At 45.7% G+C, this 25,138-nt stretch overlaps 1 protein-coding gene across 1 annotated transcript in view; it reads left to right on the forward strand.

Moving 5' to 3' along the window:
- CHUK (component of inhibitor of nuclear factor kappa B kinase complex) overlaps window positions 1-25,138 on the forward strand; it is a 77,818-nt gene that overhangs the window by 48,046 nt on the left and 4,634 nt on the right. The window contains exons 16-19 of the mRNA XM_039480937.1: window positions 1,631-1,680; window positions 7,178-7,274; window positions 8,059-8,206; window positions 9,045-9,181. Coding sequence (XP_039336871.1) covers window positions 1,631-1,680; window positions 7,178-7,274; window positions 8,059-8,206; window positions 9,045-9,181 — 432 coding nt within the window. The remainder of the gene's footprint in view (window positions 1-1,630; window positions 1,681-7,177; window positions 7,275-8,058; window positions 8,207-9,044; window positions 9,182-25,138) is intronic.

The following is a 25,138-nucleotide window of genomic DNA, read 5'->3' on the forward strand; positions in this document are numbered from 1 at the left end:
ATTGAGGGAGTTGAATACTAATAAGCTCTCCTCCCCCTACATTACAGGTGCAGTGTTAGTGGTCTGCTGTCTGGTTGGGGGTGCCAAGAGGAAGGCGGTCTCTTAGCTATTTCCAGTGTTCTGAGAGCTCGGGTGCATTATCATGGTGTCATTTTTGACCATGCTCTATTCATATGTTGGATGTGGTTTGGACATGTGGTTTTCAGCTATGCACATTTGCATAGGTTTTGTCCTCATTTAACTCATGACAAACTGGCAATGGCTGCGTAAGCCCTTGTGATCTTGAGAAATCAGCTGTTGTAATTTCCTCTTGTGGGGCTACCACCAAGGCTGATGCACCACTTGCAGCTCATTCAGATTCAGTCACATGACAGCTTGCGAGTTTGAGCTTTTGTGAGCATATTCAGCCTGCACTGTGTTCTTTACATTAGCTGCCTATTAAGTGGCAGATTCAGTCAGTTATCTTTACTGGTTTATAAAGCTCTGAATGGGACTGGCTCCCCCACACCACCTGGTGTCTAGGGGTTCTACCATCATGCCTGAAGTAGGCTTGCGGTCGAGCCTTGGCTGTGGTGGTCCCCGCAGTGTGGACCTCTCTCCTTCCTGAACTCTGTCCATTTCATCTCCCCATTCAAAAAATACCAAAAACGTGTGTGTTTTTTCCAGAGGTGTTTTTAAATTACTCCTGCTGTTCTGTTTTTTTCTTACTGTTTATTTACCCACCCTGTCTAATTTTGTTGAGGTTGGGGTATATTCTGGTAGTTAACAAGAAAATTCTGTTATGGTTGCTCAGCGACCCCAGCATTTTTGTGGAGGAGAGTGCTCTATACATATATTATTATTGGGACAAAGCACAGGACATTTGACTGGAATATGTGATTCCCTTGAAACTCCTCTGGGGGTGAGTAAGGGTAGGTGGGCAAGCTGGCCAGGGAATGGGAGGTTCCAGTTTTATGAATGGTCTGGGTGATGGGAGAAATTAATCTGCTGTGAAAGATTATGCTGAACTTTTTGAAATAGGAAAGTGAGGATTTGTCACAGAGTTGGAAGCTTCCACATGTAGCCGCTTTTGAGTTATTGGAGCTATGCAGAGTAGCAAAACTTACTTTAAAGGGAGAAAGAAATGTACCTTTTTGGTGATCTCTTCCTCATACTCTTCCCAAACGTCCACCATGGAACTGAGAGCAAGAAAGGAAACATGAGTGCAAATGGGGAATTTGTCAGGCAGTTATACAGAAGAAAAGCTAACAAAGTTACTAAAATCAAACCTTCAATGTTTAAATGTTATATGGGAACAAAATCCTGGTAGATTTTTATAGAAATAATAAATAATATCTTCAAAATAATTGAAGAAAGCATAGAATTAATGCCATTTAGTCTGAATAGCCACAAGGTAAATACAGAATCATGAAGAAAAGGGGACAGCTTTTTAGGAAATGTGGACTTCTATCATGGAATGAATTGACATGGATTCCTAATGTTGAAGGGGCAGGGTATCTATTAGTAACATTTAAAAATTGTCTCCATCTTAATAAAGACTGAATATGAAGTCTTTTTACTCTTGAATATTAGATGATCAGTTCCTCTGTGTGTGTGAATACATGTATGAAGTGATTTCTTCTTTTTGCAGTGAACAGAAAGCCATAGAACTATACAAGCAATTAAAACCAAGACCTCCAGGTATGGAACAGGTTTATTCTATGACCTACATAAAACTCAAACCCTGCAAGTAATCTTTGCTTTCAACAGTAAGATCAGATTTTTTTACATTATCATTTGCAGCACGACAGAGGGAATGCTGGGCAGGGAGAGGTGGGGATACACTTAGAGTGATGGGGTGGGGAAGACCTCAGGGTCTTGGTGGGAGCTGAGGGGAGTGGTTTGATGGTGTGCTTGTCCAAAGACATAGGTGGTGAGTGGAGGAAATGTCGGCAACGTCTCTAAGTTGTGTAAATAACATCATATATTATTTTCACTACTGAAAAATTAAATGGCCCGTAAAACGTAACTCATTTAGTGATCCTTTTCATTACACTTTCTTTTATATAGTGTCAGAACTGCCACACCCCTTCAGTTTGGCCTGGCCCTGACCAGGTGGGTCTGGGGTAGAGGAGGTAGGTGTCATGATGTATAAATCAGTCCGGTGTTACATAGCATCAGCTATAGGGTAAAAAGTGTTAGGATTCTGGTCTTGTGGTCTAAGGCTTAATTGCTCCAGGGCTATGCATGCTGTTAACCCTTCTCAGTCAGTTACTAAGTTGTTCAGAAAATCATGCAGGTCACCAACCCAGCCTTGTTGCTTAGCTCTTATCTTAGGGTGTGGGATGATGCCGTCAAAGCCTTCTGTGTTACTTACAGAGCTGTCAGTTTGTCAGGTCACTGTCGCTGGCCAAACCCAAGAAGACACAGAGATGAGAGGGGAGAGAGGAAGAACATGCTCTAATGTGACCGTGGTGTCTTGATGGGCCACACTGAGAGTGCTTCACTCAGGGCAGACTGCAAGAAATAGGGCAGACAATCTCCCAAACTGGTGGTTTATTCTATAATAAGCCCTGGTCTAAGATATGCAACTTCAGCTACACAAAAGTCGATGTATCTTAAGTTGACTTGCCTGGCTGTGAGAGTGGCGGCAAGTCAACCGCTGCTGCTCCCCCATTGACTCTGCTTCTGCCTCTTGCGAGCTGGAGTTCCAGAGTCGATGGGGAGTGTGTTCGGGGATTGATTCAGCTGCATGTAGACAAGACGCAATAAATTGATCCCTACCCGCTGACTTGGTGGGTAGTGAAGACCTGCCCTTAGATTCACCCAGCCAGTAACAAAGTAGCTTCTGAAATACCGTGCTGGTTTACAAGAAGCCAAATACAGCCCCTGTTAGGCATTCCAGCCTTTGGCTCCCATCTAGACATCCAAGTCTAAAATAGTGAGGGGTTACTGAAAACCTTATTCACCATAGTTAAGGCCCTACCAATTTCACAGTCCATTTTTGTAAATTTCATGGTCATATTATTTAAAAAATCTTGAATGTTATGGTTTCAGATATTTAAATCTTAAGTTTTACGGTGTTGTAACAAAACATGAATTTGTATTTAGAAATGGCAAAATATAAACATGTAAAGCCCTTGAGACTCAGCGTTTCTCAAACTGGGGTCCAGACCCAAAAGGGTGGGTCACGGTGTTGCCACCCTTACTTCTGTGCTACTGTTGGTGACAGCACTGCTTTCAGAGTTAGGCACCTGGCCAACAGCTCCTGCTCTCCAGCCATTTAGCTGGGAAGGCAGCACAGAAGTAAGGGTGGCAATACCATTTTTCACAGCTGTGAATTTAATAGGTCTCTAACCATACTTAAAGTTCTACCAATCCCAAAGGATCAGATATATTGCCCACCAGGTCAATGAATATTTAGATCTTACTCAAATGCATGCTTACAACCAATCCTTGTTAACTAAATCTAAGTTCTCTTAATAAAAGGAAGAAGAGAGAGAGAAATATGGTTAAGAGTTCAATATACATACAAATGTGTGTAAAGTTCTTAGGTCAGCTTTGTAGTCGAGATGGTGAGGCTGCTGATTTGTAAGTCTTTCTGGAATCAGTATAAAAGCTTACAGTCCAATAGGTAGTCTAGGTATAGAGTCTGTTCAAGTTCTTCCATGAGAATTTCAGGGTAAACCTGGAGACCTCAGTCTTATGGCTTAGATCTTCCCTGTTAAAGTTTAAGCAGACCTGAGATGAAAAGGATCAGGCCCAAAGTTTCCTTTATAGTTGAAGCAGGCAGGACACTGACAGGTAACTCTACTCCATGGGCTTTCATGAAAGTGAGCTGACAGTTTGTGATCTCTATTCAGTGGGTCCTTTCACAGACAATACTTAGTTCATAGGTGGTTTACTATGTGGAATTACAAGCTTTGAGAAGAGATGAGGACAATAATAATATTACACCACCAGTCTCATCTAAATGATGATATCCCCTTTTGATCTCTGAATCAATAGAATACAGTAATGAAGCATTATAAGATAGGAGCAGGATTTAGCAATTACATGCTAATTAGATCACATTGTTAGATTTCTACTGGGATGCAGGCAAACAGACACATTTAGCACTTACTCTTTGATTCTCGAACCATACAGGCAGAAAGGTTAGATATTCTAGTCTACTTAACATGGCTTTGATAACTATCTACAAGGAATGGCCCTGAGTGTTACAGACACAGAGAAGAGAGAGGAAGAACAAATGCTCTTTTTGTAAACTGGTGATTAGGGTGGTAGTTACTGTGAGCCTCCTGCTGGAGTCACATCTCTTCCCCTGAGTAGGGGAGTCCTGGCCCTGGTTAGAAGGTTGGGCTGGAGCTGATGGATGAAGTTTCTCCCTCTCCCTGTGCCAAGGGCCACTAGGACAATGTCAGGGGAGCAGGCAAAAGCCACACCTTGGTCTGGTTAGGTAACCCTGAGAAACACCATGGCCTGAGGCTGATGGGGCTCCAGGCTTTGCAGAACCAGGACTTGATGCAGAAAGCAAAAGTCAGATATTGAACAAACAAAACGACCAAAAAGCAGTTGAGCCACACCCTGTCCCTCCAATTACCCTAAATTTTATGCTTCAGTTCATGGAAACTGATCAGCCATCCTCCCAGAGCTTCCCTGAGGTCTTTTTAACCCATATGTATGGAATTGTTGAGCAAGATCACCATGATGCACACTGCTGTCCTAAAACCGCACCAAGAGATCAGCCTTTGTAACAGGGTCCTATATGGTGGAGGTGGTCCTACTGCAGTAGTACCCTAGAGTTCCCAGTCAGGAATGAGGGCCCCATTGTGCTGGCAGCTTTTGCCCCCCGAGAAGCTCACACTCTAGTAGGAGATGGAACAGATGGATAAACAGTCAAGTCCTTCTTAGCGTTGCTCTGGTTCAGTGATTTTTTTGGCTTTTTCTCAGAGGTCTAGAAAAATAGCTCATAGGCCTTAAATCCATTAGTCTCTCTGTGGTAATAGGTAATAAAGGTAGCCAGTCCTTTGTCTGATTCCACTTCCATGACCTAGTCAAATGTATGTCTGCACCAGCTCTGATCAAGCTAGCATGCAAAAAATAAGTGTAGCCATGACTCCATAAGTGATGGGAGAGGCTAGGCACCTGTGTATATACCTATGGCTTAGACAGGCACATACTCAGATGGCTAGCTGCCCCACCACCACTTACAGCTATGCTTCTATTTTTAGCTCTCTAGCTAAATGAGAGCTAGCGCAGGTATGCATCTGAGTTGGAAGTTACACCTCTAGCTCAAAAATTAGATGGATTTTAGGCAGTGCTGTGGTGGAGGCCTGGAGTGGGAGTGCTGTGGGGATTATCACAACTTGTGCACATTTACACACTTCATTCACTAGTTCGTTACATTTATTATTGTGGGGGTTTGCAAACATTTATCAAATGTTTCCTGTTTACTTAATAATTGTATCCCGGGCTAAACAAACTTTCAAAAAGAAAGTCCAAGTCATGTTAGTCCCAGGTTTCCATTATTACTGCATTGATGAGTCTCAAGTTAGTGCTATACTGAAATGCTCCCTCTACCTTTTGATTCATGCACTCTGGGCATAGAATACTCATAAATGTCCTTGCAATTCCTCATCCTCATGCCCACAATAAACATGGTCACCTTCTGGCATCTTCCCTACCTTGCCATTGCATCTAACGTTCTTAATCATGCCCTCTGCTCCTCCGTCCCCACTTCTTAAATTACACTGGCTGGTGTCATGGTAGGGAGGGTGGCAGAAATTCAGATGGTCCTGAATAGTATGACTAGGGTACTATAAGGGCAGTCAGAGGCGGGATTTTTGCATAGTTGTGTGATGGGTAAATAGCCGAAGTCATTATGGAAATTAGTGCTCGGGCAGAGTGCCTGGAATTGTATAATGTGTGGACAGATGGGTGATTAGTGTCAGCTCCCCTGTGCTCTGACTGGCTCATGATTGATGTGTAGTATAACTGCGTGCACTGGAGAAGGATTTTTGATTTAGTAGACTTAACCCCTTCTTTTTTAATCGGGTCATAAATGATCTGGGAAAAGGGCAAAATTTGCAGATACAAAACTACTTAAGGTAGTTAAATCCCAAGCAGACTGTGAAGAGCTACAAAAGGATCTCTCAAAACTAGGTGACGGCAACAAAATAGCAGATGAAATTCAGTGTTTATAAATGCAAAGTAATACACATTGGAAAACATAATCCCAACTATACATATAAAATGATGGAGTCTAAATTAGCTGTTGCCACTCAAGAAAGAGATCTTGCAGTCATTGTGGATAGTTCTCTGAAAACATCCACTCAATGTGTAGCAGCAGTTAAAAAAGCAAATGATGTTGGGAATCATTAAGAAAGGGATAGATCATAAGACAGAAAATATTATATTGCCTCTATATAAATCCATGATATGCCCCCATCTTGAATATTGTGGGCAGATGTGGTTACCCCATCTTAAAAAAGATGTATTGGAATTGGAAAAGGTTCACAAAAAGGCAACAAAAATTATTAGGGGTATGGAACGGCTTCCATATGAGGAGAGATTAATAAGACTGGGACTTTTCAGCTTGGAAAAGAGACGACTAAGGAGGGATATGATAGAGATCTATAAAATCATGACTAGTGTGGAGAAAGTAAATAAGGAAGGGTTATTTACTCCTTCTCATAACACAAGAACTAGGGGTCACCAAATGAAATGAATAGGCTGCAGGTTTAAAATGAACAAAAGGAAGTATTTTTTCACACAACGCATAATCAACCTGTGGAACTACTTGCCAGAGAATGTTGTGAAGGCCAAGATTATAACAGGGTTCAAAAAAGAACTAGATACGTTCATGGATGAAAGGTCCATCAATGGCTATCAGCCAGAGAGGGCAGGGATGGTGTCTCTAGCCTGTTTGCCAGAAGCTGGGAATGGGTGATAGGATGAATCACTGATGATCACCTGTTAATTCCCTCGGGGCACCTGGTATTGGCCACTGTCGGAAGACAGGATACTGGGCTAGATGGACCTTCGGTCTGACCCCGTATGGCTGTTCCTGTATTGTTATGTAGGTCTCTTTTTCTTTGGCAGAGCTTGTTAGGAGAACTCCTTCTTTGACTTGTGGGTTTGTGTCTGAAATGTTTGCTGAGGAGCACTATGCTAACCAGACAATTGGTGTCCCTTCCAGATCACGCCTACAGTGACAGCACTGACATGGTGAAGATTATTGTGCAGACTGTGCAGAGCCAGGATCGAGTTCTCAAGGAGCTCTTTGGACACCTTAGGTACCAGAAAAGCTTTCCTTTCTGGAGGAAAACAGAGACAAGATGCAGCTTCTGTCATTCTGGGCTGGAGACCTTTTAATATACTAATTCTGTTGGGGAGCAGAGAGAGCCCTTGCATTCATATTCCAAGAACAAAAACTTCATTCAGAGACAGTTCAGATTGCTGAAGGGCATATTCCCTTCACTGTCCCTAAACCTTCAAAGCTAGTAAAGGGGGGAAGATCTGTCTTAGACCTTGTTATACATCCCCCTCAAATTTTCTGTTGTCAGTGGGGCATTGCAGCCCCCCACCAAGAATTGCTTTCCCCTTCAAGGACATGCAGACACTCTATACTCACATTCATCTGACTTATACTGTAACACAACCCCTTAACGCCTTCCCTAAAAGCATTTCACATCTCCTCTGGGAACCTTCCCTCAAGTGAGTTCCATGTACATATATGACTGTTGCTGAGGTGGAGGGGTCCATGGCAGGAGGTTTCTTTGTGAAGAAAGACTAAAATACTGAAAATTCTAAGTCCTGAAGCCTTCTTGCATTGAACTTTTTGTGCTGTGTACCTTGATCATTAGATCTGAAGGCTTCTAGGAGCCACCATGGTCCCAAAGAATCTGTCAGTGGTGCATCTGTGCCTTCAGCTATCAATGTAAATGCTGAGGGACAAGTACATGTTTACCCAGTTTTTTCTTAAATAGCAAGATGTAAAATCAGTGCAGTCACATTGACTCTGCCAAAGCCTGTGCCCCACTGAATGGAAAAGTGATTGTGATTTCTCCTTTGTTACAGCAAGCTGTTAGGCTGTAAACAGAAGATTATTGATTTACTTCCAAAGATTGAAGTGGCTCTGAATAACATTAAGGAGGCTGACAGTTCGGTGATGCAGATGCAGGGAAAAAGGCAGAGGGAGATCTGGCATTTGCTGAAAATTGCTTGTGTAAGTGACTTTAGGACTGAAGTCCCTAAACGCTAACAATAACCTCTTTAGCCAGGCAATGTGTGACCTGTCAGATCTGTGATAGTTGGTAAAGTGTTGTGGAAGGTTTGAAGCACTGTGTGCTGAGTATATACAGAAATTGTTCTGTGGCTTATGCATGCTGTGTATTATTTCTTACAGTGGCACTTAGAGGCCCCAGCCAGAATCAGAGCCCTGTTTTGCTGGGTACTGCACAGACACACACAGAGACGGTTGCTACCCTGAAGAACTTAGTCTAAATAGCCAAAACAAGGAAAAAGCCTGCTGTGGAATAGCACATCTGCTTCCTACATTACTGCTGTTGTGCTGGGGAAGCAAAGACAGACGGTGTGGCTGGAGCACCGGTCATATTAGTTTGAGTCTGTCTCTGCTACCCCAGGCTACCCTCTCAGGTCCTGGGGAAGTGAAAGCTTTGCATCTCCTGGCCACTTGCCAGTTCAGTTCTGAAACCATATACAGCTCTCCCCAGCCTGGAGGGTTACTGTAGTGCATGGGCTTGGGAGGGCGAGTGCCATAGGTGACTTCAGCTTAAAATATACCGTATGTGCAATTTGGGTGAGTTACTGTGGATGTGACAACCTTAAACACTGGCAATTCATTACCTCTGGGGCTTCAATTTGTTAGCTTGATGTTTCATTGCCATAGCTTTTGCATTAATGTATATTTATCTTGAATGATGCTTATAATGCACTAATTGCAGGTCTCTTGGCTTGGCAGTGTAAACCCAAATGAAGCAGGACTAAACTCTGTGTCCATCCACTGAATATGTGCAATGAAAATAATTCTGCTTTTATTCTAGACTCAGAGTTCTGCTCGATCTCTTGTGAGTTCCAGCATCGAAAGTGCAGCCACCTCTTCAACTGCTACATGGCTCCCACCAAACTCCTCTGGCAACATACCCCATCCCCTCTCTTCTATGACCGCTCCTAGAGATGGGTAAGAGCCAAGGAGGGGAGGTTAAGACCAGTCTCCTTCTTTTCTGAAGAGTATACCTATTTTATATGCAAGAGCTCTGAAAGCTTGCGCTCCCTCACCAAGTTGTAGTGTAGACAGGCTCCAACTGTGATACATTAGGACATTGGACTTCTTGAAAAGCACACAGCTTGTGTGCTGCCTGGTATGTTTTGGTAGAGTAATTGTGACTTTAGAGGTACCATTGTGATGGCCATGGTGTAAGAACCAGAATAGAATAAGGCTGGCCTATGAAACACTGTGAATCACAATCCGTCCTCTCTTCTTGCCCAAATCCTCTTGCTGGCTGCCTGGCCTATTGTTAATCCTGATTAAAGCTGGCCACATTTGGTGTCCATTGCAGCTGCAGTAGCCTGAATCATCTTCAGTTCAAGTGGACTCTGGTTGTTCAGTTTCTCTTGACTGATCTGGAGCTGGGGTCACTGAGGTTGCCTGGGCTCAGGGCAGCAATTAGCCTGTGATCTTGCGCTCCCATTCAGTTGAGTGTTGGTGCTTTTTCCGAGTATGTGGAAGGATAGAGTCCTAACAGGTCTTGTATGTTACAACCATACTGAATATCAGAATCAGAAACTAGGCTGAAGTCTTGTTCTTTTATGAAACTTGCTGGCCCCAATTGCTGCTCTTGTGATGCTATGGGGGTTCAACGAGACTAGCAAGGGATTCTGGCACTGCCTGCTGCTGTGCTGTGCAGCTTTGGCTTAGAGTCCACATACCAGCAACCTACTCACTGCACAATGATCTCGCCCTGGTTTTCACCAACCTGGTTACTCCTTGCAGGGGGACACCAACAGCTCTTTCAATTCTGAGTCTCCCCAAAACAGTGTCCAGTTGCTCTCTCGGATAACCAGAAGTTGTATGTGCTGCCCACAAAGAGACAGAACACACACCAACCTGTTAATTTAGCTGAGGACTTCACCTTTCAGTTTAGTACACAGCACTGAGATGGTTTTGTAGTAAAACAAGAGCAAGTTTTATAACAAAGAACACACATTTAAGTGATAAGTAAGAATAGAAGACATAGATGTGGTTACAAGTAAAACAAAATATGCTTTCTAGTGACTAAAACTTAACTTCAGCAAGTTCCCAGAGACTTGAACCCACTTGGCTAAAGGATCCACCTTTTTCAGATTACCAGAGCTCTAGCCTCTTTTGTCTGTCCAGTGATGGATGCCAAAATGGCTTTATGCTGCTGCTTGTATTTTCCAAAGTCTGTTGTCTATTTCAAGAGCTAGGAAGGCTGCCTGGAGTGCGGGCTCCATCCCCTATCATGATAAATGATTCCCCTTCGCTCATTTAGCTTGATGGCTTTAACTTTATATGTAGATGTACTTTTCCTCTGAGATATTACCTGGCTCAATTTACCTTGGAGACGCAGGAAAGCTGGTGAAATGACATTTCTTTGTCTAGGACAGGCTGGATTTATGCACTCCTTGCAAAACACCTTCTTCCAGCAGACATCTATCGTTCTTTATACGCCACCTACATTGTGAGATAATATTAAAGACCAGCATGTTACTGTTTTGCATACCTTACATGATGCCTTGTAGGTACAGATTATGATAACACTGTGTTGAGGCAATGAATGTCAGGCCTGATGTGAGTTATAGTATGGTATGCCCTCTGCCAGTTGGCATTGAGGGACTTCCTGGGTCACACCTAACAGCTGTAAAAGTTGTTGGCTTAGCTCAGAGCAGTGTGCTTCTTTGCAGGCATCTTACAATGCCGAGAGCATATCTTTAAATGTGGGTAGCTGCTCTGTCCTATTTGTTGAGTCCGTTGTTGGATCTGCTGCACCTGCTGTCTCATCAGAACTAGCTTTTTCTTTACTTAATTTATGTTCAGTGAATCTAGTCAAGTTGTACGCTGGCAGAGGAAAAGCAATGTGTGCCTCAGAGTTAGGGCACTGAAAGTTGGATCAGGAATTTCTTAAGCTGGGTTTATCTGTGTTAAAAAGATTCATGTGATGTCATTCACACTAGAGCAGGACAAGTTCTTTTCTGTGTTTGGGACATGGCTACTCACTGAGTGGTGCAGACCTTGTTTGCTTGCCCCATTTGGAGTAAGAGAGAAGAATATATTGGCACCAGATATCACCATCTTCATTCTGTCTTCAGAGTGAAGATGCTTGCTAGCAGTCATACAAGTTGCCCAGCACTGACATCTGCTCTATCTGAAGCATCATGAAAGAGAATAAATCAAAGGGCAGTTCAGAGTTAAAGGCTTGTGTGGGCTCACTCAGTGGCTGGAGACTCAGAAGGACCATCGGCCTCCCTCTCCAGACCTCTGTGGAAGGAATCGGTGGGACGTACATCCTCGGCACTGTGCCTGGAGACCATCCAGGTGGTGGACCCTCTCGTGCCGGTGGACACCCAAAGTACTGCACCGGCCTCCTCGCGCTCCCCGTATGAGGTGATTATGGCCCTGCCTCCCTCCGTTCTGCAAGAGCACTTTAGGGCCCACCAGAAACTCTTAAAAAGGGTGGCATCAAGCCTCCACCTCCAAGCAGAGGAGATGGAGGAGCCCTCAGAGACTCTGTTTAATGTGCTGTCCTCCTCGGCACTGGGTAAGGTAGCCTAGCCTCTCCATGAAGGGGTGGCAAAAATTTCAAATGCCCTGTGGCAAACACCGGCCTCATTTGCCCCCCATCTCCAAGAAAGCGGAATGCAAGTATTTTGTACCCGCCAAGGGGCATGAATACTTATACACCCACCCTGCTCCTAACTCCCTGGTGGTTGAGTCGGTCAACCACAGGAAGCGGCAGGGCCAACCAGCCCCTACCCTGAAAAATAAAGATTCGCGGAGGTTGGACTCTTTTGGAAGGAAAATGTATTCGTCCTCGAGCTTACAGTTATAGGTGGTGAATCACAAAGCTCTCCTGGGCTGGTATGAGTTCAATCTGTGGGGCGCTCTGCCCAAGTTCGAGGACTCCCTCCAGGAGCGCGACAGGAAGGAGTTCAAAGCGCTGGTGGAGGAGGGTACAGCAGCTGCCAGGGCAACCCTGCGGGCAGCTTCAGATGCAGCGGCCACGGCCACGCGGTTCATGGCCTTAGCGGTGTCCATGAGAAGGGCGTCGTGGCTCCTGCTCCCTGGACTGTCCAAATGGATACAAAACTGCATGGCCTGAAAAACTCCCGTATGACTCTCCAGACTCTGGGTCTCTATGTTCCAGCTCTGGCTAAACCTAAGTTCAAGCTGCAGCAGATTGTCACTCAGGCCACCCACCCAAAATATGAGACTGCTTATAAGAAGTCATGGGACTATAAGAGGCGCCCACAGAGGCAGTCTCGCCCTGCCCCTCAGCCTGGGTCCTCCAAGGGCAAGCAGGCAGGGAAAAGGTGATTTTGATGGGACGCCCAGGGGCGCCATGCCAGTTCTCATCAGAGATCCACCCCCAATAAAGCTTCCCTTCTCCAATCGGTTGTGTGTTTTCCTCCCAGAGTGGTTGCAGCTGACCTCGGACCAGTGGGTCCTCAACACCATGTCCTGGGGCTACACACTCCAGTTTACTTCCTCCCCGCCCAACCACCCCCTGTCCCTCCCAGGAAACTCCTTGCACGAGGCCCTGCTCGAGCAGGAGGTGGGGTGACTCCTGGGCCTAGGAGCGGTGGAAGTGGTACATGGGGGGTTAAAAAGCAAGGGGTACTACTCCCACTATTTCCTTCTCCCGAAGGCCAAAGGGGGACTCAGGCCCATCTTGGACCTGCGAGGCCTAAACCAGTACATGGTGAAGCTCAAGTTCCGCATGATCTCCCTGGCCTCCCTCATCCCCTCCCTCGATCCTGGGGCCTGGTACGCCACCCTTGATCTGCAGGACGTGTACTTCCACATTCATATATTCAAGGGGCACAGATGCTTCCTCCGTTTCATGGTGGGACAGGAACACTACCAATTTACGGTCTTCCTGTTTGGCCTGTACACTGCCTCATGGGTGTTGTCAGAGCGGTACCAGTATGGTGCTCTGCTTTCTCCTTGTTGATATCACTTGGCTGCGTGCGTGAGTTTCCTCTGTGTGCTGCCCCAGCTCTGCAGATAGCTGACACAGCAGACCCGACGAGAATCCCCAATAACCACAGAGTCCAGTAAGATGCAAAGCCACGTCGGCTAGGTTTATTGCGACCTTGGACACCCGTGCAGGGTCCCCATAGATTACTTAGTCTACTGGGCGTACTGCGAGAGAGTGCCTCTTGGCAAGGACCCGGCTTAGTGGCGGGACTTTCCACTCCCCCTACGGCCGGACAAAGGCACCTCCCCAGGGATGCATTCTTATACACAGATACAAACAAGTTACACATCACACCTGACGTATTAAGGTACAACCTCTCTACGTAGCAAGTTACAACCCTTCTACGTATTAAGGCACCGCCTTCTACCTTGTACATGTTGGTTCGAACAAAACAACTCTATCCATCATTTTACCCTTTTGCCCCTGTCATTGGGATGGGTCGGCCTGTCCTCCTGTTATCTATGGAATGTTTCAGTATAGTGTGTTCTAGTGCTGTGTTTATGCTAGGTGAATATATGTTTATGTAGCATCAGCCCTTTTCGTGCCAGCTTCTGTGAGCAGGGCCTACCTCTGGCTCACAGCTTAACTTTGCTTTAGCAAAGTCTTGACCATTACATTAGTTCAGGCCTCAGGCCTCATACCAGGCCTCTGATACCAAGGTTTATATCTTAGGGCCTCCTCTTACTACAATGGGTATCCATGAACTGTATGTTGGTGGTGGCCTAACTCAGGCACCGGGGGGGTCCAGACCTTCCCCTATCTGGATGACTGGTTGGTCAAGGGCAGCTCCTGGTCGCAGGTGCAGGATCACGTGGCACTTTTTCTGTCCACATGCATCACTTTGGACTTGTTCGTAAACAACACCAAGTGCACGTTAGACCCGGTTCAACACATAGAGTTTATCGGGGCAGTCCTGGATGCCTCATCGGCCAGAGCCTCCCTCCCACCAGACAGGTTCGAGACCCTGAAGGGGCTCATCGACACAGACGCAAGGTTTCCGGTGACAACAGCCAGAGCATGCCTGCAGTTCTTGTGTCATATGTGGGTGTGTACGTATGTGGTCCGTCATGTCAGACTCAGGATGAGGCCCCTCCAGCTCTGGTTGGCCTTGGAGTTCTCCCAGACCAGGGACAGGATGGACAAAGTCCTCACGGTACCTGAACCAGTAATCACCTCCCCGAGAAACATGCTCCAAGGGGTCCCATTCAGGGGCAGGGCCCTGTTGCTGGAGCTGGTGTTGAACATGGGATGGGGGGGCCCATATGGGGAACTTCCAGAGGCGACCACAGACCGTGGGTCTGAATCTGACCCTTGACGTTTATGTGGAGGAGCTCAGGGCGGTACGGCTGGCGTGCCTGGCCGCCTGCTTGCACCTGGAGGGCTGCGTGGTCAGGGTCCTCATGATCCCTCTGCCGCGAAGCCCTCAAGCTGTGAGACTTCCGTATAGCCCATGACATCTGCCTACAGGCCTTCCATCTGCCGGGCGCCTGGAACGTGCGGGCGGATTGCTTGAGCAGGGACTTCTCCTCTCAGCACGAGTGGTCTCTCCATCGAGAGGTGGCGCACAGACTTTTCCAAGTGTGGGGGAACTCCGCAGGTGGACCTGTTTGCAACTCAGCAGAACCATCGCTTTCCCTGGTTCTGCTCCTGGGGTGAGAAGGGCGGGGGAGAGGGCTGGGATGAGGCGCTATCTCCGCTGCCTTCCTTCTGTCCTGGTCAGGCCAGTTTCTCTATGCCTTTCCCCTGTTCCCGCTGATTGGCAAGGTCCTGGAAAAGATAAAGACGGACAAGGCCCGGGTCCTTCAATTGCCCTGGCATGGTCCAGACAGCATTGGTATGGGACCCTCACGGGCCCGGCGGTCACCCCACCATGGCTGTCCTGCCTGGACCTGCTCTCCTCCACCCCAGCTTATTGGTACTCCACCTCACAGTGTGGCTGCTCAGTGGTTAGGAAAGGAGGAAAGGATGTGCTCGGAAGGGGTTCAGCATGTCCTCCTAGAAAGCAGGCAGCCCTCCACGTGCTGAGCCTACTGGCAAAATGGTCTGTTTTCCAGATGGGTGGATGAACGGGGCATTTCCCCGGTGGCTGCACCGATCCGGCGTATCCTGGACTACCTCCTTCACCTTACAGCCCAGGGCCTGGCACCCTTGTCAGTCAAGGTGCACCTGGCAGCCATATCGGCCTTCCATCTGCTGATGCAGGGCCACACGGTATTCTCCCATGCTATGACTGGTCCATTCCTTAAGGCAATGTTTCCCAAACTTACAACAGTTGAGTACCCCTTTTGAGACATTTGTCTTACCGGTGTACCCCTTCTCCGGTGAAGATAATTTTTGGGGGGTTGGGGGGGTGGCCACATTTTTATAACACATTCCTAATTTGTTTCATTCTGGATCAAGTGTTTGTTAGAAATAAATACAAAATTATATTATAGACATTTGAAACAAAACTTTTAATAGAAATAATAGTTACGTATAGAAATAGTACTAGAAATAATCAAAATAATAGAAGCGAATCAACAGTCTGGCAGAACAGCGTGTGTGTGTGTGTGTGTGTGTGTGTATGTATGTGTATATATATATATATGTGTATATATATATATATGTATATATATATATAGGTAGGCGGGCCGACTCACCCCTGCGGCGCCTCCTGCTGGTGACTCTGGGAATTAGCTCAGTTCCAGTCCAGAGCGCCTTCTGCAGGGTGGTGATCCGCCTGTCTTCAGGCCCCCGTGTCCCGCCTTGGACCCGGTGCCCTTTTACATGGGGTGCTGCCCCCTAGCAGTAACCCCTTTCTTTCAGGGTCTCCCCCCTCCCCCTCAGGGAACCCTCACCCTCTATCCCCACCTTGCCTCAGTATATGGCTACTGCCAGTCACTGTCTAGCCCCACGTCCTGGGGCAGACTGCAGTATCAGCCTACTCATCACTGGCAAGGAGGTTTTGGACCTGCTGCTTTGGCCTACCCCTGGGCTGCCCTCTGCAACCCCCAGTACCTGTTAGCCCTTCGCTAGGCCGCAGCCTGGGGCTTTCCAGGCTGGAGCTCCCCAGCTCCTCAGCCTTTCCCCAACCCTGCTTCACCCTAGGTACCTTGTCTCAGTTCCCTGCAGCCAGTCCCTTCTCTCTCTGAATGCAGAGAGAGACTGTCTGGGCTTCTGGCTTCCCTGGCTTTTTATAGGGGCCAGCGCGGCTCAGTTTGGGGCGTGGCCTCACCTGCAGCCACTTCCTCAATCAGCCCAGCCTAAAGGCTGTCTTCTCAAGCCTTGGCCCCTTCCCAGGGCTGTTTTTAACCCCTTCAGGGCCGGAGCAGGGGTTCACCCTGCTACAACATATATATATATATATGAATTTGTATCATTCTGAAATTAAAATACGCTGGTTTGGTTAGGTTAGTGAAGAAAGCACTAGTTTTAATACTTACTATTTCGGTATTGAAAAATTTTCAGTACAAACCAAACTATTCAGTAGAAGGGATGGAACTGCTTTTGACCAAACACCATCGCGGGGATATCTGGCTCGGTTTGTGATCTTAAGGAAGATGGGTCTCTACGTCAATAAGACGATTTTGTGTTTTTGTTTTGATGCCAACCAGCGCAGAGAATCCGATCTCGCACAAATACGAGATGGGAAAAGGCAGAAGATACTTGACAGCTTTGTCTGATAGAGCTGGATATTCAGAGCTAACCCCCAACCAAAATGACAGTGTATTTTGCTCAAATTTTGTTTCAGGAAGCTATCTGAAGCCAGCTCCAAGAGCTGTTCTTCTGAAGCAGAGAGGTTATTTGGCAATGTTTGAACATTGATGATAAAAGGGTTCCTTATTCATTCAAAGGTGCCGTCCGGTTCAGGGCAATACTTACGAAGATCTTTCTGCAAGCTTTCCACCAAATGCTGCTTCATGGTTTGCAACACATCACTATCAAGTTTGTTAGTCGAGTTTATTACTAAGTCATGAAGACATGGAAAGGAATCCAGTTCACGACGACTAAGACGTTTATGCCACAGTTTCAATTTTGCGACCATGGCGCTCACTTTGTCTTGAACATGGAATAGGGATACGAGTTTCCCTTGCAAGGATAGATTGAAGTTGTTTAAATGAGCAAAGATATCTGCAATATATGCTAGTTTGCATAGCCATTTTCAGTCGTGTATACTGTCTTGCAGGTTGGTTTCATCTAAAAAAACTTGCAGTTCTTCTCGCAGCTTCAGAACTTTTCCACGCGGAAGCCAACGCGCTTCAGTGTGAAATAGGAGTTGTGTGTAATCACTGCCCATTTCATCACAAAGCTGAGAAAACAGACGGGCGTTCAGAGGGCGGCCTTTCACAAAATTGATTATTTTCACAGCATCATCCAGTACTTGCTTTAGATCTGCCTGCATGTTCTGAGTGGTGAGTGCTTCCCTGTGAATGCAACAAGTCGACTTTGCTTCTGGCGCAACAGCTTGAATACGTGCAACAACTCCTTTCTTTAAGCCAATCGTGGCTCTGGCGCCATCTGTGCTTATTCCAACACAACTCCAGTCCAAGTAATTGTTTTTGATAAAGTCATCAATAACTTTTTTAAAATAGCTTCTCCAGTTGTATGTTGCTATATGTTGAAAAGAACAAAATATCATCGTGGACTTCATTATTCATCTCATATCTGACAAACAAAAGATTAGCTAAATTCACAATATCAGTGGATTCATCCGCTTGCAGTGCATAGTAACAACTCTTTTGTACTCTTGACAATAATTGCTGCTTTACGTTTTCGGCCTTATCTGTGATTCTGCGATGAACAGTGTTATTTGAGAGGGGGACACAATCTATAGCTTTGCTAGCCTTGTCTCCAATCATCACTTGTACCATTACTTTGGCTGCAGGTTTTACTAATGTCTCGTCAATCACTTCAGCAGCTCTGGACTTTGCAATTAAGTACGCCACACTATATGAAGCTTCCAAAGCTTTCATATTTTCACCTCCCTTCACATTATGAATTGTTTTTTCGGACTTTTGGAGATATTTGAGCCTATTTTCAAAGAATTTTACAGATTTTCCCTCATATTTTTTGTTTGCTATCAATATGGCATTTTAGGTTGGATGGTTTCATATTTTCATTTATGAGAGTCTCGTAACAAATCACACATAGTGGAACAGGCTCCACCTCATCGCCAGTCCACAAAAATCCCAGTTTAAGATATTCAGCATATTTGTGGGCTTTTTTTGTTTTCTTTGCAGCTGATACATTCAATAAACTTACAGATGGTTCACTAATTTTGTCGTCATAATTGTCTATCGCCATATCACTGCATTTTTCGGCATAATTATCACTAACGTTCATATTTCCTTCATAATTTTCTTTTGTACATTTCAAACTTCCCGTTTTTAGCCAGTGATCCGTTGTAAATGGGTTTAACAAAAACAAAGAGAAATTTTGTATATTAATACACATCAAGTATGTACTTGCTACAATCTTTAGATTACTACAAGTAGTTATTCACTTTTATCTTTTATCCGTCAGTGTGACTTCTGCGAATGCCACAAAGGCCCGAGCCACAGTAACGCGCACACATGGTTTGCGTTGGCTCTGCTGTGCTATTAGATGTTACAGAACGCATTATCATATTAGTTACAATGTAAACGTACAGTAGAAATACACACAAGTGTACACCATTCTTGTATATTATATTTTAGTGAATTGTTTTCTGCTGATTAAAAAAAAACTATGATAAAGTAAAATAAAATTTTTTGCCATGTACCCCTTGAAACCCTTTCACGTACCACACTTTGGAAAACACTGCCTTAAGGGTTTGGATCGTCTATTCCCGCATGTTAGGCCCCCAGTCCCGCAATTCGACCTAAGCTTGGTGTTGGCCGATCTCATGGGGGCCCCCGTTTGAGCCGCTGGACATGTACTCCTGGCCACACGTCTCGTGGAAGGTGGCCTTTCTGGTTGTGATCACGTTGGCTAGGCGAGTCTCGGAGCTCAGGACCCTGACCTCCGAGCCCCTGTACACGGTGTTTCATAAGAATAAGGTCCAGCTCCGCCCACACCCCTTGTTCCTCCCGAAGGTGGTCTCCACCTGTTACATGGGTCAGGACATTTTTCTGCCAGTTCTCTGCCCCAAGCCCCATGCGTCCAGTGAGGAGCGCCACCTCCACACGCTGGATGTGAGAGAGGCTCTGGCTTTCTACCTGGAGCACGGACTAAGCTGTTCAGAAAGTCCTCGCAACTGTTCATTGCCTTGGCTGAGCGCATGAAATGTCGGCCAATCTTCACTCAGCGGCTCTCCAACTGGATCACCTCGTGCATCCGTAGCCATTATGACCTGGTGGGAATCCCTCTGCCACCAATTGTGAATGTTCACTCGACTCGGGCACAGGCCTCGTTGGCTGCCTTTTTGGCCCACATCCCCATTCAGGCCATTTGTAGGGCTGCCACGTGGTCTTCAGTTCACATGTTGACCTCGCACTATGCGATCGTCTCCCAGACCAGGGATGATGCTGGGTTCAGCAAAGCTGTGCTCCATCCTGAGAATTTGTGAACTCCTACCCACCTCCAACAGATATAGCTTGGAATCACCTATTGTGGAATGCACATGAGCAATCACTCGAAGAAAAGACAGTTACCTTTTCCGTAACTGGTGTTCTTCGAGATGTGTTGCTCATGTCTATTCCACATCCTGCCCTCCTTCCCCTCTATCGGAGTTGTCTGGCAAGAAGGAACTGAGGGTGGGGGGAGTGTGCAGCACCCCTTATACCGTGCCATGGAGGCACCACTCCAGGGGTCGCTAAGGTGCTCCCCTAAGGGTACTGCTAGGGGAAAAGCTTCCGGCACCAGTGTACGTGGCGAGTGCACATACCTATTGTGGAATAGACATGAGCAACAGATCTTAAAGAACACCAGTTATAGAAGAGGTAACTGTCTTTTCCTTCACTATTTGTTCTCAAGACTTGCCGGCTACTGAGCTCAAACCAGCAGTTGTATAAATGCCCAGGTTATGGGTGTGATATTAGCTATTCTTCAGTCATACGGTACTACCTCCCAGATAGATAGAATTATTAAAAATCCTTGCTACCAGACTAGCAATCTCATGTGCCAGTTATTTCAATATTCTGGGATGGAATTATCCAGTCCTCTTGATTTGAGCGCATTAAGTTCTTTACATTTTTCTTCCACCTCAGATGTGATAATCTCCATTTCTGTATACTCATTTCCATCAGCCAAATTGCCTTCATGCCCATCCATGTTCTCATTTTAATTGAAAACCGAGGCAAATTGTTCATTTAGTTTTTGGGCCATACATATATTATCTTTAATCTACTTCCCATCTAGGCTACATAGCAGCCCAACCTCATCTTTCCTTATTCTCTCTTTATTTATATAACTAAAAAAGTCGTATGCAGTGTTGTTGTAGCCATGTTGGTCCCAGGATATTAGAGAGACAAAGTGGGGGAGGTAATATCTTTTATTGGACCAGCTTCTGTTGGTGAGAGACACAAGCTTTTGAGCTTACCTGAAGAAGAGCTCTTTGTATGTCTCTCTCACCAATAGAAGTTGGTCCAATAAAAGATATTCTCACCTACCTTCTTTCTAAAAAAAAATAAAAAAAAATAAATTTAATCTTCTTGACAAGAGCTAATTCACATTTATTCCCACTTTTTCTAACCTCCAAGATGTCGCTTTCATTCCCTAAAGGTTCTCTACTTACTACTAATAACCTTTTTGAGGTGGCTATTCATCCAGCTGGGTCTAGAGTCTTTCACTACAAGAAATTGTCTATGTCTTTGAGCTCTTTAGCCCAGTTGATTTCTTTAATTAATTCCCTTAATTTTCCAAAGTTTTCTCTTTTGAAATGAAAAACCACAGTCGATGCCTAGTTTTGATTATCCTTCCATTTAATTTAAACTGAATCACTCGATTGAAGGTTATTTCCTATGACCAGCTCTTTTATGAAGTCCTCACTACTTATCAAAATCAAGTATAAAATTGCATCACCTCTTGTTAATTCCGTGACAAGCTGACAATGAAAACTGTCATCTATCGCATCCAGGAATAACTGGGCCATATCAGCATTAGCAACATTTATTTTTCAAACCCTATCCAGGAAGTTAGTCTCCCATTTTGACACAATTCCCCAAAGTATTTCTCTCTCTAATAATATGAGCTCTCTATCCATATCTGAGTCCAGCCCTGGAGATCTGTTGCATACTCCAACCTTATCCTAATAGAACCTCTTTTACAATCCTTCCCCAAAGTGATTTTGACTCAAACAGATTCAGTTTTGTCTATACTATCATATTGTATTTAACAGTTTTCTCCATCGTTGATATAGAACTCTATCCCTCCACCTTTACCTTTATTACTATCTTTCCTAAACAGCACATAGCCTTCAATGCCTGTATTCCAGTCATGAGTACTATTCCACCATGATTTCTTATCCCTATAATATCCGGTTTGGCCTCCTGCACCAGTAGTTCCAGTTCCTATGTATTATTGTCCTGATGCCTTGCATGTTCAGGCATTTCAATTGTTTCCCTCAAACCTCACCCAGCTTTCTGGCTGGATTAGTGTAGAGGTGCAGACTCACCCCTGCGGCGCCTCCTTCTGGTGACTCCTGGGAATTAGCTCTTTTTCCAGCCAGGAGTGCCCTCTGCAGGCCGGTGATCCACCTGTCCTCTTGGGCCCTGTGTCCCTCCCTGGACCCTGGTGCCATTTTACCTGGGGTGCTTCCTCCTGGCAGTAACCTCTTTCTCTGTGTCCTCTCCTCCCAGGGGAACCCCCACCCACTATCCCCACCTCACCTCAGTATACAGCTACTGCCAGTCATTGTCTAGCCCCTGCGCCCTGGGGCAGACTGCAGTATCAGCCTACTCATCACTGGCAAGGAGGGTTTGGACCTGCTGCCTTGGCCTACCCCTGGGCTGCCTTCTGCAACCCCCAGTAACTGTTGGCCTTATGCTAGGCCGCAGCCTGGGGCTTTCCAGGCTGGAGCTCCCCAGCTCCTCTGCCTGTCCCCAGCCCTGCTTCACTCAGGTACCCTGTCTCTAGCTCCCTGCAGCCAGGCCCTTCTCCCTCTACAGGCAGAGGGAGACTGTCTGTCTGGCTTCTCTGCCTTTATAGGTCCAGCTGAGTCTGTTTGGGGCGTGGCCCCAGCTGCAGCCACTTCCCCCAATCAGCCCAGCCTAAAAGCTGCTTTCTCCAGCCACAGCCCCTTCCCAGGGCTGTTTTTAACCCTTCAGGGCAGGAGCAGGGGTCCACCCTGCTACAATTAGGTATATTCCTTTCGTTGACTGTAACACCTGCCTGACTACTCTTCCAATCAGTGTGTACTGTTTTTCTCCTTGTCCATATTCTTCCCTTGTAGTGTTCCATTCTTCCTTGAGTGCTTGTCTATATGTGCTCCACATCTGGTGCCACATGCACTGGAGATCAGAATGCTTTAGTCAACCATGTCTGTTGGCTGCAGCTGCTTCCTGCATAGCCTCAAGCTCCTCCCCTATGAATTTATAAAAGGGGATGGAGTGACCAACTGGCTCTTGGTTCCTTTCATCACATTTGGCTGTGAGATGACGCCAACTGACAGTGCCATCTCATCCACTCACACATTAGTTTATTTATAGATAGTTTAGTTAGTGGTAGTTAGGGTGTATTGTAGTATTTATTTGGTTTTAATTTAATAGTGTTTTTTATTTGATTTGTTTTGTTCCAAGTAGGGAGATTTCCTCATGTCTGCTTAAAATTTTTGAGGTTTTAAATGTTTGTCATGTGGGGCTGTTATGCACCTTAATAATAATGCTCACTCCAAGGCTGTGTACATTATGAACTATGATTGATTAAAGTTACATGGGTGTACAGCTGCCAAAATTAGTATATTGCTCATGCGCATTCAAACTTGTCTGCTTGTGTCAGAAGTGCGTGTACTCACCAGCAGTGCTTGTGTCGATGCAAAGTGCAGTGCACCACAGGTAGGTATCCCACTGTGCCACACCCTACTGTCTGGCACAATGACTTTTGGAAAATCTTTGCAATGTGTTGTCAGATAGAAACGACTTGCCTAGAGATCTCTGGGAGCTGCGGGCCACGGTCCCAGCATGCAACTTTCTCTATTCTATAATGCCATCCATAGCCCATAATTTTCATACCATTTTTTAAAAATCGCACAAACCCATGCAGCACTTGTTCATGTTTACCAATTGTGTATACCGCCTGGGTGAGTATGATGTTAGGGAACATTTAAGGATTGCAAGTCCTTATCCGAAGAGCTGCTAGATCCAGAGAAAACTGTCTTAAAAATTTATCTGTTAGAGAAATCAGCAAGGCTTGCTTCAGACTGTAATATTATCCAGGGTACAATCTGGACAGTTGAACAGCTCTGTCCCTTTAACTCTCTAGCCTGGGGTGCCTCTTACACTGTTTTGTTGTCAGAACAGCCAATTCTCCCCTGCTCATGCAGCCTTCAGCCTGCAGATTCACTCCCAGCTAAATAATGAGCACTCTGACCAGTCACTCATGAATTACATACAGGGCAACACCTGCAAGCGCTCTAGGCCCAGCCTTGTTCCCACAGAAATGTGCGTATTGTACTGCTTAGTACCCTTCTGAACAGTACCAGCTCATAGGGAATCCATCATTTCATCAAAGGAAAATGATATATGTACTAGCCTTGTTATCTGAAATGGAGTTTCCCACACTTCAATCCAAACACACTGGTTAAGATAAAACAATAAGTTTATTAACTACGGAAAGATAGATTTTAAGTGATTACAAGTGATGATGCATAAACTTCAGGATTAGTTACAAAAGAAAATAAGAGTAAAATCCAAGCTAATACCTAATTTAATAAGCTAAGTGGGGCCCACCTGGTGGGGACTTCCATCCAAGACATCTTGGAGTACCTGCTACACCCTTAGAAATCAGTCTTGGCTCCCAGCTCTGAGTGTGTATTTGGCAGCAATATCAGTGTTTCATCCCCCTATCCAAGGGAAATCAATTTGTTTCAGTGCCATGGTGATGAGCTTTCTGAGATGACTTCTCCACCTGCATCTTCCGGTCCAAGAGCTGGTCCCTTTATGGGACCTGAACATGATTTTAACAGCTCTATTGGGGCCTCCATTTGAGTCTTTTGCATCCTGTCCACTGCCACCTCTGTCTCAGAAAACTGCATTCTTGATAGCCATTACCTCTGCCAGGAGGGTGGGTGAGTTGCAGGCCCTGATGGTGGGGCCTCCTTACATGCAGTTCTCCAAGGATAAGGTAATGTTCCAACCGCACCCAAACTTCTTATTCAAGGCAGACTCTTTCATTTGCACCAGGCTGTGTATTTGCCTGTATTTTTCCCCAAGCTGCATTCTTTCCTGGTGGAGTAACGCCTCCATACATTAGACTGTGGTTCTTCGACATGTGATGCAGACATGTATTCCAGGGGGCATGTGGTGCGCCCCACGTGCCATAGACTTTTGCCTAGCAGTACTCTTAGACGGGTGGCGCTCATGTCTCTGTACAAGACGTTACCATCTAGAGATGGTCTGCACAGAAACTTTGTCCCTTCATGCAATCCGCATACAATATGAACAGGCGAGGCAAGCATGAAACTGTTCAGTCCTGCTCAGATAAAAGGCTAGACACGTGTATTCCACAATGGACCCTCCATCCCCTCTGCATCAGTGTCTTCCCCTGGACATTCGGTGCAAAGGAACTGTGGGGTGTTGCTTATGAATCACCTACCTGGTGGAATATATACATCTGCATCTACTCGAAGAAGAAATAGTTACTTATAGTAACTGTTGTTCTTCGATATGTGATGCAGACATGTATTCCACATCTCACCCTCTGTTCCCTCTGCATCAGAGTCTTCAGTGCCAAGGAACTGAGGGGTTGCGGTGGTGCTTCCTCGTATACTCAGGAGCAGGGCTACAGATACGAGACATAAGTGC

Source organism: Mauremys reevesii, linkage group 7, assembly GCF_016161935.1.
Source record: "Mauremys reevesii isolate NIE-2019 linkage group 7, ASM1616193v1, whole genome shotgun sequence".
NCBI classification, from domain to species: Eukaryota; Metazoa; Chordata; order Testudines; family Geoemydidae; genus Mauremys; species Mauremys reevesii.